Below are 18,008 nucleotides of genomic sequence, written 5' to 3' on the forward strand. Positions count from 1 at the left end.
CAAGGAGAAGACTGATCAGAGATGCAGCCAAGAGGCCCATGATCACTCTGGATGAACTGCAGAGATCTACAACTGAGGTGGGAGACTCTGTCCATAGGACAACAATCAGTCGTATATTGCACAAATCTGGCCTTTATGGAAGAGTGGCAAGAAGAAAGCCATTTCTTAAAGATATCCATAAAAGTGTTGTTTAAAGTTTGCCACAAGCCACCTGGGAGACACACCAAACATGTGGAAGAAGGTGTTCTGGTCAGATGAAACCAAAATTGAACTTTTTGGCAACAATGCAAAACGTTATGTTTGGCGTAAAAGCAACACAGCTCATCACCCTGAACACACCATCCCCACTGTCAAACATGGTGGTGGCAGCATCATGGTTTGGGCCTGCTTTTCTTCAGCAGGGACAGGGAAGATGGTTAAAATTGATGGGAAGATGGATGGAGCCAAATACAGGACCATTCTGGAAGAAAACCTGATGGAGTCTGCAAAAGACCTGGAACTGGGACGGAGATTTGTCTTCCAACAAGACAATGATCCAAAACATAAAGCAAAATCTACAATGGAATGGTTCAAAAATAAACATATCCAGGTGTTAGAATGGCCAAGTCAAAGTCCAGACCTGAATCCAATCGAGAATCTGTGGAAAGAACTGAAAACTGCTGTTCACAAATGCTCTCCATCCAACCTCACTGAGCTCGAGCTGTTTTGCAAAGAGGAATTGGGAAAAAATTTCAGTCTCTCGATGTGCAAAACTGATAGAGACATACCCCAAGCGACTTACAGCTGTAATCGCAGCAAAAGGTGGCACTACAAAGTATTAACTTAAGGTGGCTGAATAATTTTGCACACCCAATTTTTCAGTTTTTGATTTGTTAAAAAAGTTTGAAATATCCAATAAATGTCGTTCCACTTCATGATTGTGTCCCACTTGTTGTTGATTCTTCACAAAAAAATACAGTTTTATATCTTTATGTTTGAACCCTGAAATGTGGCAAAAGGTCACAAAGTTCAAGGGGGCCAAATACTTTCGCAAGGCACTGTAGCATCGCTACATTTATAGGTCAAAGGAATTGAGGTCAAAGGAATTGTACGTAGAGCTCCGAGACAGGATTGTGTTGAGGCAGAGATCTTGGGAAGAGCACCAAAACATTTCTGTAGCATTGAAGGTCCCCAAGAGCACAGTGGCCTCCATTATTCTATAATGGAAGAAGTTTGGAAACCCCACCAAACTACCGCCCTGCCAAACTGAGCAAATGGGGAGAAGGGCCTTGGTTGGGGAAGTGACCAAGAACCTGATGGTCACTCTGACAGAGCTCCAGAGTTCCTCTGTGGAGATGGGGAACCTTCCAGAAGGTCAACCATCTCTGCAGCCCTCCACCAATCAGGCCTTTATGGTAGAGTGACCAGACAGAATTCACTCCTCAGTAAAAGGCACATGACAACTCGCTTGGAGTTTTCCAAAAGGCACCTCAAGTCTCTCAGACCATGAGAAACAAGATTCTCTGGTCTGATGAAACCAAGATGGAACTCTTTGGCCTGAATGCCAAGCGTCACGTCACGTCTGGAGGAAATCTGGCACCATCGCTATGGTGAAGCACGGTGGTGGCAGCATCATGTTGTGGGGATATTTTTCAGCAGCAGGGACTGGGAGACTAGTCAGGATCGAGGGAAAGATGAACGGAGCAAAGTACAGAGAGATCCTTAATGAAAACTTGCCTCAGAGCGCTCAGGACCTCAGACTGGAGCAAAGTTTCAAACAGGACAACGATCCTAAGCACACAGCTAATACATTACAGGAGTGGCTTCGGGACAAGTCTCTGAATGTCCTTGAGTGGCCCATGCAGAGCCCGGGACTTGAACCCGATCAAACAGTTTAAAGTTCCTTGGTGTCCACATCACCAACAAACAATTATTGTCCAAACATACCAAGACAATCGTGAATAGGGCACAACAAAACCTTTTCCCTCTCAGGAGACGGAAAAGATTTGTCATGGGCCCCCAGATCCTCAAAAGATTCTACAGCTGCACCATCGAGAGCATCCTGACCGGTTGCATCACCGCCTGTTATGGCAACTGCTCGGCATCTGACCGTAAGGCACTACAGAGGGTAGTGGGAAAGGCCCAGTACATCACTGGGGCCAAGCTTCCGGCCATCCAGGACCTATATAATAGGCGGTGTCAGACGAAAGCCCATAAAATTGTCAGACTCCAGTCACCCAAGTTATAGACTGTTTTCTCTACTACCGCACGGCAAGCGATACCGGAGCGCCAAGTCTAAGGCCAAAAGGCTCCTCAACAGCTTCTACCCCCAAGCCATTAGACTGCTGAACAATTCATAACCCCCCTTGTACACTGCTGCTACTCACTGTTTGTTTGTTACATATGCGTAGTCACTTTGCCCCACCTACATGTCCTGTACAGATGAACTAGCCTATACCCCTGCATACTGACTCGGTACCGGCACCCCCTTTATATATCCTCGCTATTCTTATTGTGTTACTTTTTATTATGACTTTTTATTTTAGCCTACTTGGTAAATATTTTCTTCTTGAACTGCACTGTTGGTTAAGCATTTCACGGTAAAGTATACTTTTTGTTGAATTCGGTGCATGTGGCAAACAAAGTTTGATTTTGACATCTCTGGAGAGACCTGAAAATAGCTGAGCAGCAACACTCCCCATGTAGAAACACCTCAAATCAAATCAAATCAAATCAAATCAAATTTTATTTGTCACATACACATGGTTAGCAGATGTTAATGCGAGTGTAGCGAAATGCTTGTGCTTCTAGTTCCGACAATGCAGTGATAACCAACAAGTAATCTAACTAACAATTCCAAAACTACTGTCTTATACACAGTGTAAGGGGATAAAGAATATGTACATAAGGATATATGAATGAGTGATGGTACAGGGCAGCATACAGTAGATGGTATCGAGTACAGTATATACATATGAGATGAGTATGTAGACAAAGTAAACAAAGTGGCATAGTTAAAGTGGCTAGTGATACATGTATTACATAAGGATGCAGTCGATGATGTAGAGTACAGTATATACGTATGCATATGAGATGAATAATGTAGGGTAAGTAACATTATATAAGGTAGCATTGTTTAAAGTGGCTAGTGATATATTTACATCATTTCCCATCAATTCCCATTATTAAAGTGGCTGGAGTTGGGTCAGTGTCAATGACAGTGTGTTGGCAGCAGCCACTCAATGTTAGTGGTGGCTGTTTTTCAGTCTCTCGGTCCCAGCTTTGATGCACCTGTACTGACCTCGCCTTCTGGATGATAGCGGGGTGAACAGGCAGTGGCTCGGGTGGTTGATGTCCTTGATGATCTTTATGGCCTTCCTGTAACATCGGGTGGTGTAGGTGTCCTGGAGGGCAGGTAGTTTTCCCCCGGTGATGCGTTGTGCAGACCTCACTACCCTCTGGAGAGCCTTACGGTTGAGGGCGGAGCAGTTGCTGTACCAGGCGGTGATACAGCCCACCAGGATGCTCTCGATTGTGCATCTGTAGAAGTTTGTGGGTGCTTTTGGTGACAAGCCAAATTTCTTCAGCCTCCTGAGGTTGAAGAGGCGCTGCTGCGCCTTCTTCACGACGCTGTCAATGTGAGTGGACCAATTCAGTTTGTCTGTGATGTGTATGCCGAGGAACTTAAAACTTGCTACCCTCTCCACTACTGTTCCATCGATGTGGATAGGGGGGTGTTCCCTCTGCTGTTTCCTGAAGTCCACAATCATCTCCTTAGTTTTGTTGACGTTGAGTGTGAGGTTATTTTCCTGACACCACACTCCGAGGGCCCTCACCTCCTCCCTGTAGGCCGTCTCTAATTTGTTGGTAATCAAGCCTACCACTGTTGTGTCGTCCGCAAACTTGATGATTGAGTTGGAGGTGTGCGTGGCCACGCAGTCGTGGGTGAACAGGGAGTACAGGAGAGGGCTCAGAACGCACCCTTGTGGGGCCCCCGTGTTGAGGATCAGCGGGGAGGAGATGTTGTTGCCTACCCTCACCACCTGGGGACGGCCCGTCAGGAAGTCCAGTACCCAGTTGCACAGGGCGGGGTCGAGACCCAGGGTCTCGAGCTTGATGACGAGCTTGGAGGGTACTATGGTGTTGAATGCCGAGCTGTAGTCGATGAACAGCATTCTCACATAGGTATTCCTCTTGTCCAGGTGGGTTAGGGCAGTGTGCAGTGTGGTTGAGATTGCGTCGTCTGTGGACCTATTTGGGCGGTAAGCAAATTGGAGTGGGTCTAGGGTGTCAGGTAGGGTGGAGGTGATATGGTCCTTGACTAGTCTCTCAAAGCACTTCATGATGACGGAAGTGAGTGCTACGGGGCGGTAGTCGTTTAGCTCAGTTACCTTAGCTTTCTTGGGAACAGGAACAATGGTGGCCCTCTTGAAGCATATGGGAACAGCAGACTGGTATAGGGATTGATTGAATATGTCCGTAAACACACCGGCCAGCTGGTCTGCGCATGCTCTGAGGGCGCGGCTGGGGATGCCGTCTGGGCCTGCAGCCTTGCGAGGGTTAACACGTTTAAATGTCTTACTCACCTCGGCTGCAGTGAAGGAGAGACCGCATGTTTTCGTTGCAGGCCGTGTCAGTGTTACTGTATTGTCCTCAAAGCGGGCAAAAAAGTTATTTAGTCTGCCTGGGAGCAAGACATCCTGGTCCGTGACTGGGCTGGGTTTCTTCTTGTAGTCCGTGATTGACTGTAGACCCTGCCACTACACCTTCCTTTCTTTGATCTCCACCCCAAAAGAATAGCGGGTGAATAGAATACCATTCTCATGCTTAAGTTCAAGGTCAGAATACACATAGACAGAAAAGTAAATTAAAAAGGCAAATACGTTTAACGCTCACTAAACTCGTGTCGGAATTCCCACTATGACCATAATATATACATACACATCTCCTACGCACATGCAAAACTGTGATAAACAGGAAAACATGTCCACATATGCACAATAGCTCTCTCGCTAACTCAATGCACCACCCTGGGCACACTGCCATCCAGGAACCGCTCATTGCTCTGGATGACTAGGTGCTTTCACTCTCTCCGAGGCTAACATGAGCAAAACTCTCAAAAGAGTGAATACTCACAAACCGCCAGCCCAGATGGCATCCCTGGCTTCGTCCTCAGAGTGTGTGCTGACTAGCTGGTGGGCTTCTTCTCTGACATCTTCAAACTGTCCCTGTCCTAGGCTGTAGTCCCAACCTGCTTCAAGGAGTGTATACCATCATGCCAGTGCCACCCTCTGCAACTGGATCCTGGACTTCCTGATGGGCAGACCACATGCTGTGAGAATTGGTAACAACACCTCCTCCACACTGACTCTTAACACCAAGGCCCCCCAGGGGTGTGTCCTCAGTCCTCTGCTGTAATCCCTGTTCCCCCACGACTGCGTAGCTTTGCAGGACCCCGTCATCATGTTTGCTGACTACACCACGGTTGTAGGCCTGATAACTAACAACGATGAGTCAGCCTATTGGAAGGAGGTAAGTGAACTGGCATTATGGTGCCAGGAGAACAGCCTCTCAGCAAAACAAAGGAGTTGATTGTTGACTTCAGAAAGCATAGCAGGGAACATACCCTGATCTACATCAACAGGACTGCAGTAGAGTTTTAAGTTCCTCAGCGTCCACATCATGGGGACTTGACATGTACCAACAGCACCATAACTCTTGTCAAGAGGGCGCAACAGCATCTCTACTTCCTATGGCCTCTGAAGAAATTCGGCATGCCACCCCAGGTTCTCTCCAAATAGTACCGCTGCACCATTGAGAGCATCCTGACCGGTTGCATCAGGACCTGATGCGGGAATTGCTCCATCCACAACCGCAAGGCCCTCCTCTAGTGGGTGGTGAAGATGCCCGAGTTCATCACTGGGACCGTGCTCCCACCCATCCAGGATATCTACTTGAAGCAGTGCCTGAGGAAAGCCTGCAGCATAATCAAAGACCCGACACACCCCAGCCACAAGTTGTTCACTCCCTTACAGTCGGTCGGATACCAACAGGCTCAGAGACAGTTTCTATCTACAAGCCATCAGAGTCCTGAACAACTTGAACTGGACTGACCACCTGCACTGACCCTCACACCTTAGCACACACATACACCTCTACTGGTACCAGACTCTTATTGCTAAATACTGTGCAATTTAAACACTTTCCCCCCCAATTCCCTCTTCCCCAAAACATGTAAATATTGGACAATAAATTGTGCCTTCCTGTATTATACTTATGCTAAAATGTTTATTCTACTGAGCCATTTACTTTTTGTTTGTATTCTTATCTTTTATTATTTCTTGTTATGTTGTCGAGAAGGAACCTGCAAGTAAGCATTCTGTCGGACGGTGTATACCATGTGTATCCCATACAGTGGCGATTTTACCATAAATCTTGGTGGGGCAAGCCACTACACAACACTAACCAATACATTAATTGCACTATAACGGTGACAAACGGTGCCCAAAAACTGTTAGGACCTACATAAAGCTGTCCCAACAGCAGAGCTTTAGTTTCAGCACTATTTAGTGCCACTACACCTGGCTATTAGCAAAGCCTTTTCTGGCAGCGAAACAGTTCATTCAGCCTCATTTACTGCCTCATTAAAAAACATACCTGATATGGCTGACTTGCTTAAACAAATGTGGTTTCTACTGACAATTGAGTTGTACAAACAATGGCATAAGGGAATGATGAGCGCATAAGAGGCCATCGCTAATTTCGATGAAGATATGAGCTAAGACGGACATAGTCAAAAAAAACTCTGTTCAGCACTTGAAATAGTGACAGAATTCAGAATATGGGCAGTTCTTACAGTATTCTCCCTGTACACCAAGTCAGAACCGTAGGATAAATAAAGGGGGCATATAAGCAGACAATGAAAGCTCCCAGAGTTCCCAGTTGTCTTGAACTCACTGATTGACAGCATGGCCAATGTATTCAACCTTTTCTGGCCTGTGGTTTTGCATGTGAATGTTTATCCTTTTAAACTTGGAAAAGAGAGCCTTCACCTCAGACCATACACCCTTTCCAACAAATAGCAGGGCAAGCAAAATAGTGATTGCTTTGCAACGCTTGGAGTTAACCACTGATTCCTTCCAAACCACTCATTGTTGAATTTGCAATTTACAACTTGTTGGGTAATGTTTATATCCAATGGCCGATGAGCACTGATAAGTTTATTTATAATTTTTCATACGAGGATTGAAAAGGATTTTCCAGTAGATTGACATGATTCGTGAAGATGACTGCTCGTTTAGCTTGCTAGCTAAGATTTTGAAATTATCAGTCCAACCAAGGCTACGGAAGTTATAACATGATTTGATGTCATCACGGCACAATTACCAACCCCTACGCTCTATTTTCCACTGGCTGCCCCTCCAACACAGAAGGCACTGAGCTAGGCTGAAACACCTGCATTCTGGAGCTGCCTTACTCAAGAAAACAAAACAAAAAATAGAGACCATGCTTGTATGCAGCTTTATTACCTCAAAACATTTTGCCTGAATGACTGGTCACCACTGATCACGTACATACAGTATGACTAATACAACTTGAAACTTGCTCAAGAGAAAGGGCCTTTAATGGAAGCCAGTAATAATAGTTGTCACAAAATAACCTGAAATCGACAAATCAAGAGAAATATGAAATGAACAGCTGAACCCAGAGTGGAAATAATGACAGGGAATATTGTTCAAATATCACTTTCATAACCATAACATGCTCCACCTCACGCAAATATGACACTAAAGTCATATTTTACACCTCCATCCCTGCTAGTGGATGTAAGTTAATGAATAGATCATAACAGCTCTGGGTCCATTGTCATACATAACATAACACAGTCATGATTAAAACAGGAAGTCAAACAGAACAGTAGCAAAAAAAAAGGTCAAACAACCCAACTTAGACAACCTGCCCCAGACAGGCCGATATAAAAGACCTGCACTGTATGGCTACTTTAAATACTTTCAACCAGACAACTATTCAATGTCTTGTTTCAATACAAGAAAAAAAGAAAAAAATGACCCAACACAAGTCATACTGTTTGGGTTAGTTTGGTTTTGTGCCAAACTCCCCTATCCTTGGCCTGACCTACGCTGTGTGCTTGTTTACTCTTCAAGGCCAAACCCTTCAAACAAAAGAAGGTACCCTTCATTGACACCCTCTCTCTTTGAATGTTGTCAATGTGACACCTCTATTTTTTTTCCATACTGAATAGGTATTCAATTCAGATCGATGAACCCAAATTACAATTTTAGGCACATACTATGTCTTTAGTTATCACTAGATGGCAATGTAACTCTGTTGGTATCAAAGAAAAACTATGATGCACTTTTAAGTCTAAAAGGGGAACAGCAAATTTCAGAAATGTTTTGCTGTTCTCCACTAAAATGGAAGTCACATTCACATATCAGTTACATAGAAATCAATGCAATACAAAATGGTAGGTAGATGACCATTTAGCTGAAAGATTCCAATTTACTGAGTCGTTAGTCTAGCGAGCATATTCTCATGTTTTAGTATCCTCTGCAATAAAATCAAGTCAGGAACACTATTCTTTTTAAAGAGAAAAGTAAAAGTAACTTTCAATAATGAAGAGGCAAGACAGATGGAAACGTATAGTTGCACACTTTGTAAAATGCAATTTATATACCTTTAAGTTTAGTGGAAAACTATGTATCTGAAACCAGCTAAATTACTTAAATTGCAGCAAAGGCTACAGTAAATTAGGATTCTAATCACAAAAACAACAAAAACTGCTGTAGCCAAGAAGGTTGGAAAATAATAATAATTTTAATATTAAACCACAACCTCCTAAAAGTCTACATCTTCTTCTTCATCGTCAATATTTGGGGGGTGGGTCACTTCCTCCAACGCACAGGAAACAGAAAGTGGTTACAGCTCATCAGTCAGCGAGCACTCAGATGTCATGGAGCACTCCGACATCGTGCGCTCCCGTACGCCTCCCCGCCTCTCACACGTGGTGATGTAGTTGAGTAGGTCAATGGACGTCACCACCCCAAACACCATCTGTCTCAGACAGGAGGAGCCGTCCGCCATGCCTACACAGAGAGAGAGACAGAGGAAGGGAGAGAAAGAGAGAGAGAGAGACACAGCGAGAGGGGTAATAGTACTATTGAGATAAAGACTTTTGTCTTTGATGTTTGTGACAAATAGGAGAAGAGTTGTAGAACCACTGAAATGTGTCCTGCATGCAAGATACTACATAAATGATGTCAAAATACTTATCCAATTAAACATATTCTCCCTTTTTCATATGGGAATGTTTGCCATAAAGGAAGTTAACCTAACCTAAGGTCTTTATCCAAGAATGAAGCAATGCATTATACAATAGCTGGCAATTATACTGAATCAAACAATATCAGTTTACAAGAAGATATGCAACTAGCTTCCTGTGTTTGATAGACAGGGTTAGAGGTCGCAATGAAAGTCAGGTTCCGAAGAGACCCCTGCTGTTAGATAAGGAACACGGAATATAGGATGAACATAGTAAAATATGATAGGGAGCATAGGGGGTGCCGAGTCATAGCTGAGGGACAGAGTTTTTCCTGCTCAGGGCACACTGTCAAGAAAAAACACTTGTTCTTGGGATGTCTCAGTAAATGATAGTTTATGAAAATAATGTAAAAAATGAATTTGTCCTCTAGTGAAGTTGTGGTGGTGGTGGGCTGACAAAAAGCATTATGGCATATTAAGCTAAATCGCCTGTCTATGCTTACACAACAGTCTGGGTATGGCCCTATTCTACAGGTGGCCAGGCACTGCCAGGCACTGCCAGGCACCAAACCCTACCGCTGGGCTTTGTCACCCAACACACACCTTGTTAATCTTCTAGACCACAAAACTAATGATTAGACAGCATTATTACGCCTTGTGTTCCCTAGGCTGTGAGAAAGACAAATATGCTATGTAACGACTTGCGATTTTATTTTTGCAGGCTTATCTGACCAAACTGATGAACAGCCCCTAACGTTGAACAGCAAGCTAGTCAGAGGGAAAACAACCACCACATTGCCTCTGGCCGGGTGGGGGTTTGCTATGGCAGCGGACAGGTGACACTGTTACCTGGACAGGAACCAGGAATGACCCCTGACCCTGTAGGAGGACTAGTTCAGGGTCAACCGAAGACAGCAGGTGTTGCTAGGAATGTTCTTCTCTACTGTCTGACAAAGGTAACTATCAGTGGTGGAAAAGAGACAGAAGGAGCAATACAAGATAGCGGGGAAATGGTGAGATAAGGAAGTGTGAGAGAATAAGAGGAAGTGAGAAAGACAGGAAGATTAAGGTTGATGGAAGAGAGGAAGGAGGGGTAAACTTACATTGAATCTGGTCATGCACCACCAAGGCAAAGTGATCTGTCTCCAGGATACGGGACAGCTTACCCAGGTTATCGGTCAGTCGCACCTGAGGGGGGAGAGTGGGACAAATGACAATTACAAAACTACAACAGGCAGACAGACCCCAATCCATATCCAGAACAGGGGGGGTTCCTCTGTCATTCACTGACAGACCTTAGAGCTACCTTAGAGCTACCTTAGAGCTATGTGAAACCGTCAAATGTCCAGTTGATCAAAAATGCCATGTTACCTTGGTAGGTAAGTTAGGATAACCAGTAATCTTGTAGTTATCATGGCCAGATTACATTCCCAGGGGCCTTGACCCCACGGGGGGGCACCCATGATTTTGTTGTGTCAGTCAGGTATCATATGAGCATGCCAGAAGACGTATAAAAAATGTGTAGAATTGCAGTATCCATCCGGACCTTTGCCACCTAGGAAATGTGTGTGACCGGACCTTCTCAAACAGTAGTCAAGTACCCCTGCTCTCCTCAATGATAGCCTTCAGTTTGAGAACTTTATTTAGCAGCTCACATTTGAGTTGAAGTGTTCTTGTGAGAGTGTGGCATATTGTTGAGCATGTAGGTAAAGGAACCGACCTGTTTGAATTGTTTGTAGAGCACCTTGGAGACAGGGTCAGAAACCTTGACCTTCCCAGCCAGCACAGAAGACAACATGTTGCCCAGGGTAAGCATCCCTAGGATCATGCTACACAGACGAGAGAGAGAATATGGTCATTAGCATTATGACACCTGAATACAAGCAAAACTGCATGTGAATGAAACTATCATGAACATATAACACGCTGATTAATAAAATGCCTGTATTAACCTCTTGTCAAGGGGACTAGTGTTTTGTTAACAGTCACACTATAGGGTACAATGACACTCGGCCTGAATGACAAACACCATGGTAACCAGGGAAAAGCGTACCCGGACTCGTCAACGACGGGTGCCTGGTCAAAAGCCTTCTCCTTGAGGATCTTGATGGTCTTCTTGATGTTGACGGAGGGCAGCACGGTGATAGGGGCACACAGGTTCAGACTCTGCAGAGTCAGGTTCCACCACCAGGATTTGGACACCATCAGGTCATTTGGGGTTAGGAAGCCCTTATCACACATCCAGTTGTCACTGAGGAACTTAGACCTGGCGGGGGGAATCACAACAGTCACACTCAAGGCTCACAACACTGGTACTACATACCCTGTTAAAAACACTTGGCATGTTAATGCTCCTTCTCCACACATTTAACCCCCCCATCCCCCTTTCCTGTTCAATCTCCCTCTTACATGTAGTTGCGGATGGAGTCAGGCAGGATGACGACACAGCATTGGCCCTCCTTCAGCTCTGTACTCATCTTCACTGCTGCAGCCATGGCCGTGCCTGAACTACCTCCTAGAGAGACAGTTAGACAGAGCGAGAGAACAAGAGAGACAGTTAGACAGAGCGAGAGAACAAGAGAGACAGTTAGACAGAGCGAGAGAACAAGAGAGACAGACAGAGCGAGAGAACAAGAGAGACAGACAGAGCGAGAGAACAAGAGAGACAGACAGAGCGAGAGAACAAGAGAGACAGACAGAGCGAGAGAACAAGAGAGACAGACAGAGCGAGAGAACAAGAGAGACAGACAGAGCGAGAGAACAAGAGAGACAGACAGAGCGAGAGAACAAGAGAGACAGACAGAGCGAGAGAACAAGAGAGACAGACAGAGCGAGAGAACAAGAGAGACAGACAGAGCGAGAGAACAAGAGAGACAGACAGAGCGAGAGAACAAGAGAGACAGACAGAGCGAGAGAACAAGAGAGACAGACAGAGCGAGAGAACAAGAGAGACAGACAGAGCGAGAGAACAAGAGAGACAGACAGAGCGAGAGAACAAGAGAGACAGACAGAGCGAGAGAACAAGAGAGACAGACAGAGCGAGAGAACAAGAGAGACAGACAGAGCGAGAGAACAAGAGAGACAGACAGAGCGAGAGAACAAGAGAGACAGACAGAGCGAGAGAACAAGAGAGACAGACAGAGCGAGAGAACAAGAGAGACAGACAGAGCGAGAGAACAAGAGAGACAGACAGAGCGAGAGAACAAGAGAGACAGACAGAGCGAGAGAACAAGAGAGACAGACAGAGCGAGAGAACAAGAGAGACAGACAGAGCGAGAGAACAAGAGAGACAGACAGAGCGAGAGAACAAGAGAGACAGACAGAGCGAGAGAACAAGAGAGACAGACAGAGCGAGAGAACAAGAGAGACAGACAGAGCGAGAGAACAAGAGAGACAGACAGAGCGAGAGAACAAGAGAGACAGACAGAGCGAGAGAACAAGAGAGACAGACAGAGCGAGAGAACAAGAGAGACAGACAGAGCGAGAGAACAAGAGAGACAGACAGAGCGAGAGAACAAGAGAGACAGACAGAGCGAGAGAACAAGAGAGACAGACAGAGCGAGAGAACAAGAGAGACAGTTAGACAGAGCGAGAGAACAAGAGAGACAGTTAGACAGAGCGAGAGAACAAGAGAGACAGTTAGACAGAGCGAGAGAACAAGAGAGACAGTTAGACAGAGCGAGAGAACAAGAGAGACAGTTAGACAGAGCGAGAGAACAAGAGAGACAGTTAGACAGAGCGAGAGAACAAGAGAGACAGTTAGACAGAGCGAGAGAACAAGAGAGACAGTTAGACAGAGCGAGAGAACAAGAGAGACAGTTAGACAGAGCGAGAGAACAAGAGAGACAGTTAGACAGAGCGAGAGAACAAGAGAGACAGTTAGACAGAGCGAGAGAACAAGAGAGACAGTTAGACAGAGAGAGAACAAGAGAGACAGTTAGACAGAGCGAGAGAACAAGAGAGACAGTTAGACAGAGCGAGAGAACAAGAGAGACAGTTAGACAGAGCGAGAGAACAAGAGAGACAGTTAGACAGAGCGAGAGAACAAGAGAGACAGTTAGACAGAGCGAGAGAACAAGAGAGACAGTTAGACAGAGCGAGAGAACAAGAGAGACAGTTAGACAGAGCGAGAGAACAAGAGAGACAGTTAGACAGAGCGAGAGAACAAGAGAGACAGTTAGACAGAGCGAGAGAACAAGAGAGACAGTTAGACAGAGCGAGAGAACAAGAGAGACAGTTAGACAGAGCGAGAGAACAAGAGAGACAGTTAGACAGAGCGAGAGAACAAGAGAGACAGTTAGACAGAGCAGAGAACAAGAGAGACAGTTAGACAGAGCGAGAGAACAAGAGAGACAGTTAGACAGAGCGAGAGAACAAGAGAGACAGTTAGACAGAGCGAGAGAACAAGAGAGACAGTTAGACAGAGCGAGAGAACAAGAGAGACAGTTAGACAGAGCGAGAGAACAAGAGAGACAGTTAGACAGAGCGAGAGAACAAGAGAGACAGTTAGACAGAGCGAGAGAACAAGAGAGACAGTTAGACAGAGCGAGAGAACAAGAGAGACAGTTAGACAGAGCGAGAGAACAAGAGAGACAGTTAGACAGAGCAGAGAACAAGAGAGACAGACAGAGCGAGAGAACAAGAGAGACAGTTAGACAGAGCGAGAGAACAAGAGAGACAGTTAGACAGAGCGAGAGAACAAGAGAGACAGTTAGACAGAGCGAGAGAACAAGAGAGACAGTTAGACAGAGCGAGAGAACAAGAGAGACAGTTAGACAGAGCGAGAGAACAAGAGAGACAGTTAGACAGAGCGAGAGAACAAGAGAGACAGTTAGACAGAGCGAGAGAACAAGAGAGACAGTTAGACAGAGCGAGAGAACAAGAGAGACAGTTAGACAGAGCGAGAGAACAAGAGAGACAGTTAGACAGAGCGAGAGAACAAGAGAGACAGTTAGACAGAGCGAGAGAACAAGAGAGACAGTTAGACAGAGCGAGAGAACAAGAGAGACAGTTAGACAGAGCGAGAGAACAAGAGAGACAGTTAGACAGAGCGAGAGAACAAGAGAGACAGTTAGACAGAGCGAGAGAACAAGAGAGACAGTTAGACAGAGCGAGAGAACAAGAGAGACAGTTAGACAGAGCGAGAGAACAAGAGAGACAGTTAGACAGAGCGAGAGAACAAGAGAGACAGTTAGACAGAGCGAGAGAACAAGAGAGACAGTTAGACAGAGCGAGAGAACAAGAGAGACAGTTAGACAGAGCGAGAGAACAAGAGAGACAGTTAGACAGAGCGAGAGAACAAGAGAGACAGTTAGACAGAGCGAGAGAACAAGAGAGAGAGACCCTTGCTCTTTGGAAGCACCAATCATTGTGTGTGATGTCAACCTACCGCAAAGAAGCCCCTCCTCCCTGATCAGCATGCGTGACATGGCAAAGGACTCCTCATCATTGGACTTATACCACTTGTCAATGACCTGAATCAGAGAGAAACATTTATATGCATTCTACTATAGCAATCATATACAATATTATCTTAGGAGTCATTTTCCTTCCACTTGTGTGTTGTGACCGTTACTGTATGCAGAGTAGAAAACACCGCTCAACTCAGGAGATCACTGCCACACACTCACAGATCTGTCCAGCACGGTGGGGATGAAGTCATATCCGATGCCCTCCACCTCGTATTGGGTCTTGTCTGTCATGTTCAACTCCTCTGGTTCAGCCAGGATAGAACCCTCAGGGTCCACGCCAACGATCTACACAACACAGAACACTGTTAACCATTAAATCAATAAGCCAAAGTAACATGGTAATAAATACATCACACAACGGCAACTTAAGATCTGTATTAATCTTTATCATTGAGACACATTATATGGCTTTATTCATCAACGGGAGATGCAATATTACTTTATGATCCTACTTTATGACTTGGCCCAACAGGCCTTATAACTGTGGGCCTTGGGTTGAACTCTTGTTGTATACTTTCAGCTAAATGAGTTTGGGATTGGCTCTACAAGACTGAATGGAATTCAATTGACAAAGTACAGAGCGATAACATTCTAGTCAGATAGATTGCCTTCTTATAGATCTGGGACGTTGTGTTAAGTGACTCGGTGCCTTACCTTGATGTTGGGGCATCTCTCCTTCAGCTTGCGGGCGATGCCAGTGATGGTGCCACCTGTGCCAGCTCCTGCCACCAACATGTCCACCTTACCTGCAAGGGCAGAGTGACGCAGAGAGGTCTATTAGAAGAGTACGAGGAAATAGGTATTCTTCACTCAATTTCTCCATCGCATTCACACACCACACACACACACACGTACCATCGCACTGCTCCAGGATCTCCTCGGCAGTAGTGTCGTAGTGGGCCAGGGGGTTGCTAGCGTTACGGTACTGGTCAAGGATGTGAGAGTTAGGAATCTCGTTCTTCAGACGCCAGGCTACGCCCACGTGGGACTCTGGCGAATCAAAACGGGCGGCGGTGGGGGTACGCACGATCTCCGCCCCCAAGGCTCTCAGCACATCCACCTGGGAACACAAGATTAGATTACATTTAGTTACATTCCAACGCCTACGCATGGATGATACACAAACACCAGTCTCACCTTCTCCATGCTCATCTTCTCAGGCATGACGATGATGCAGCGATAGCCTTTAACTGCAGAGGCCAGGGCCAGACCAATACCTGCAGCACAGAGAGACAGAGAGAGAGACAGAGAGAGAGACAGAGAGAGAGACAGAGAGAGAGACAGAGAGAGAGACAGAGAGAGACAGAGAGAGACAGAGAGAGACAGAGAGAGACAGAGAGAGACAGAGAGAGACAGAGAGAGACAGAGAGAGACAGAGAGAGAGAGTGAGAGAGGAGTCAATATAGCTGTGAATAACAGGTCATGTCAGCAGAACACCATACTGCAGAACACAGAGAGAGAGAGAGAGAGAGAGAGAGAGAGAGAGAGGAGTCAATACAGCTGTGAATAACAGGTCATGTCAGCAGAACACCATACTGCAGAACACCAGAGAGAGAGAGAATACAGCTGAGATACACTGAGAGAGAGAGAGAGAGAGAGAGAGAGAGGAGTCAATACAGCTGTGAATAACAGGTCATGTCAGCAGAACACCATGCTGTAGAACACACAGAGAGAGAGAGAGAGAGAGAAGTCAATACAGCTGTGAATAACAGGTCATGTCAGCAGAACACCATACTGCAGAACACAGAGAGAGAGAGAGAGAGAGAGAGAGAGTCAATACAGCTGTGAATAACAGGTCATGTCAGCAGAACACCATACTGTAGAACACAGAGAGAGAGAGAGAGAGAGGAGTCAATACAGATGTGAATAACAGGTCATGTCAGCAGAACACCATACTGCAGAACACAGAGAGAGAGAGAGAGGAGTCAATACAGCTGTGAATAACAGGTCATGTCAGCAGAACACCATACTGCAGAACACAGAGAGAGAGAGAGAGAGAGAGAGTCAATACAGCTGTGAATAACAGGTCATGTCAGCAGAACACCATACTGCAGAACACAGAGAGAGAGAGAGAGTCAATACAGCTGTGAATAACAGGTCATGTCAGCAGAACACCATACTGTAGAACACACAGAGAGAGAGAGAGAGAGAGAGAAGTCAATACAGCTGTGAATAACAGGTCATGTCAGCAGAACACCATACTGCAGAACACAGAGAGAGAGAGAGAGAGAGAGGAGTCAATACAGATGTGAATAACAGGTCATGTCAGCAGAACACCATACTGCAGAACACAGAGAGAGAGAGAGAGGAGTCAATACAGATGTGAATAACAGGTCATGTCAGCAGAACACCATACTGCAGAACACAGAGAGAGAGAGAGAGAGAGGAGTCAATACAGATGTGAATAACAGGTCATGTCAGCAGAACACCATACTGCAGAACACAGAGAGAGAGAGAGAGGAGTCAATACAGATGTGAATAACAGGTCATGTCAGCAGAACACCATACTGCAGAACACACAGAGAGAGAGAGAGAGAGAGAGAGAGTCAATACAGCTGTGAATAACAGGTCATGTCAGCAGAACACCATACTGCAGAACACAGAGAGAGAGAGAGAGAGTCAATACAGCTGTGAATAACAGGTCATGTCAGCAGAACACCATACTGCAGAACACAGAGAGAGAGAGAGAGAGAGTGAGGAGTCAATACAGCTGTGAATAACAGGTCATGTCAGCAGAACACCATACTGTAGAACACACAGAGAGAGAGAGAGAGAGAGGAGTCAATACAGATGTGAATAACAGGTCATGTCAGCAGAACACCATACTGCAGAACACAGTGAGAGAGAGAGGAGTCAATACAGCTGTGAATAACAGGTCATGTCAGCAGAACACCATACTGCAGAACACAGAGAGAGAGAGAGAGAGAGAGAGAGAGAGAGAGAGAGAGAGAGAGAGAGAGAAGTCAATACAGCTGTGAATAACAGGTCATGTCAGCAGAACACCATACTGTAGAACACACACAGAGAGAGAGAGAGAGGAGTCAATACAGATGTGAATAACAGGTCATGTCAGCAGAACACCATACTGTAGAACACACAGAGAGAGAGAGAGGGGAGTCAATACAGCTGTGAATAACAGGTCATGTCAGCAGAACACCATACTGCAGAACACAGTGAGAGAGAGAGAGAGAGAGAGAAGTCAATACAGCTGTGAATAACAGGTCATGTCAGCAGAACACCATACTGCAGAACACAGAGAGAGAGAGAGAGAGAGAG

The 18,008-nt window shown here is 45.6% G+C and overlaps 1 protein-coding gene and 1 long non-coding RNA gene across 2 annotated transcripts in view; one reads left to right on the forward strand and one right to left on the reverse strand.

Annotated features, from left to right (window-relative positions):
• Window positions 1-7,477: 7,477 nt before the first annotated feature.
• The window catches only part of LOC118374699 (cystathionine beta-synthase-like), a 33,762-nt gene continuing 23,231 nt past the window's right edge, over window positions 7,478-18,008 (reverse strand). Inside the window, exons 5-14 of the mRNA XM_052493283.1 lie at window positions 15,870-15,949; window positions 15,588-15,792; window positions 15,387-15,478; window positions 14,892-15,017; window positions 14,651-14,735; window positions 11,671-11,776; window positions 11,315-11,527; window positions 10,982-11,090; window positions 10,365-10,449; window positions 7,478-9,086 (exon numbers count right to left, since the gene is read on the reverse strand). Of these exons, the coding sequence (XP_052349243.1) occupies window positions 8,920-9,086; window positions 10,365-10,449; window positions 10,982-11,090; window positions 11,315-11,527; window positions 11,671-11,776; window positions 14,651-14,735; window positions 14,892-15,017; window positions 15,387-15,478; window positions 15,588-15,792; window positions 15,870-15,949 (1,268 nt within the window). The 3' untranslated portion in view covers window positions 7,478-8,919. The remainder of the gene's footprint in view (window positions 9,087-10,364; window positions 10,450-10,981; window positions 11,091-11,314; window positions 11,528-11,670; window positions 11,777-14,650; window positions 14,736-14,891; window positions 15,018-15,386; window positions 15,479-15,587; window positions 15,793-15,869; window positions 15,950-18,008) is intronic.
• The window catches only part of LOC127915029 (uncharacterized), a 10,504-nt gene continuing 8,453 nt past the window's right edge, over window positions 15,958-18,008 (forward strand). The window contains exons 1-2 of the long non-coding RNA XR_008089888.1: window positions 15,958-16,151; window positions 17,608-17,717. This is a non-coding gene — a long non-coding RNA (uncharacterized LOC127915029). The remainder of the gene's footprint in view (window positions 16,152-17,607; window positions 17,718-18,008) is intronic.

This window comes from Oncorhynchus keta, chromosome 34 (genome assembly GCF_023373465.1).
Source record: "Oncorhynchus keta strain PuntledgeMale-10-30-2019 chromosome 34, Oket_V2, whole genome shotgun sequence".
Taxonomy (NCBI): domain Eukaryota; kingdom Metazoa; phylum Chordata; class Actinopteri; order Salmoniformes; family Salmonidae; genus Oncorhynchus; species Oncorhynchus keta.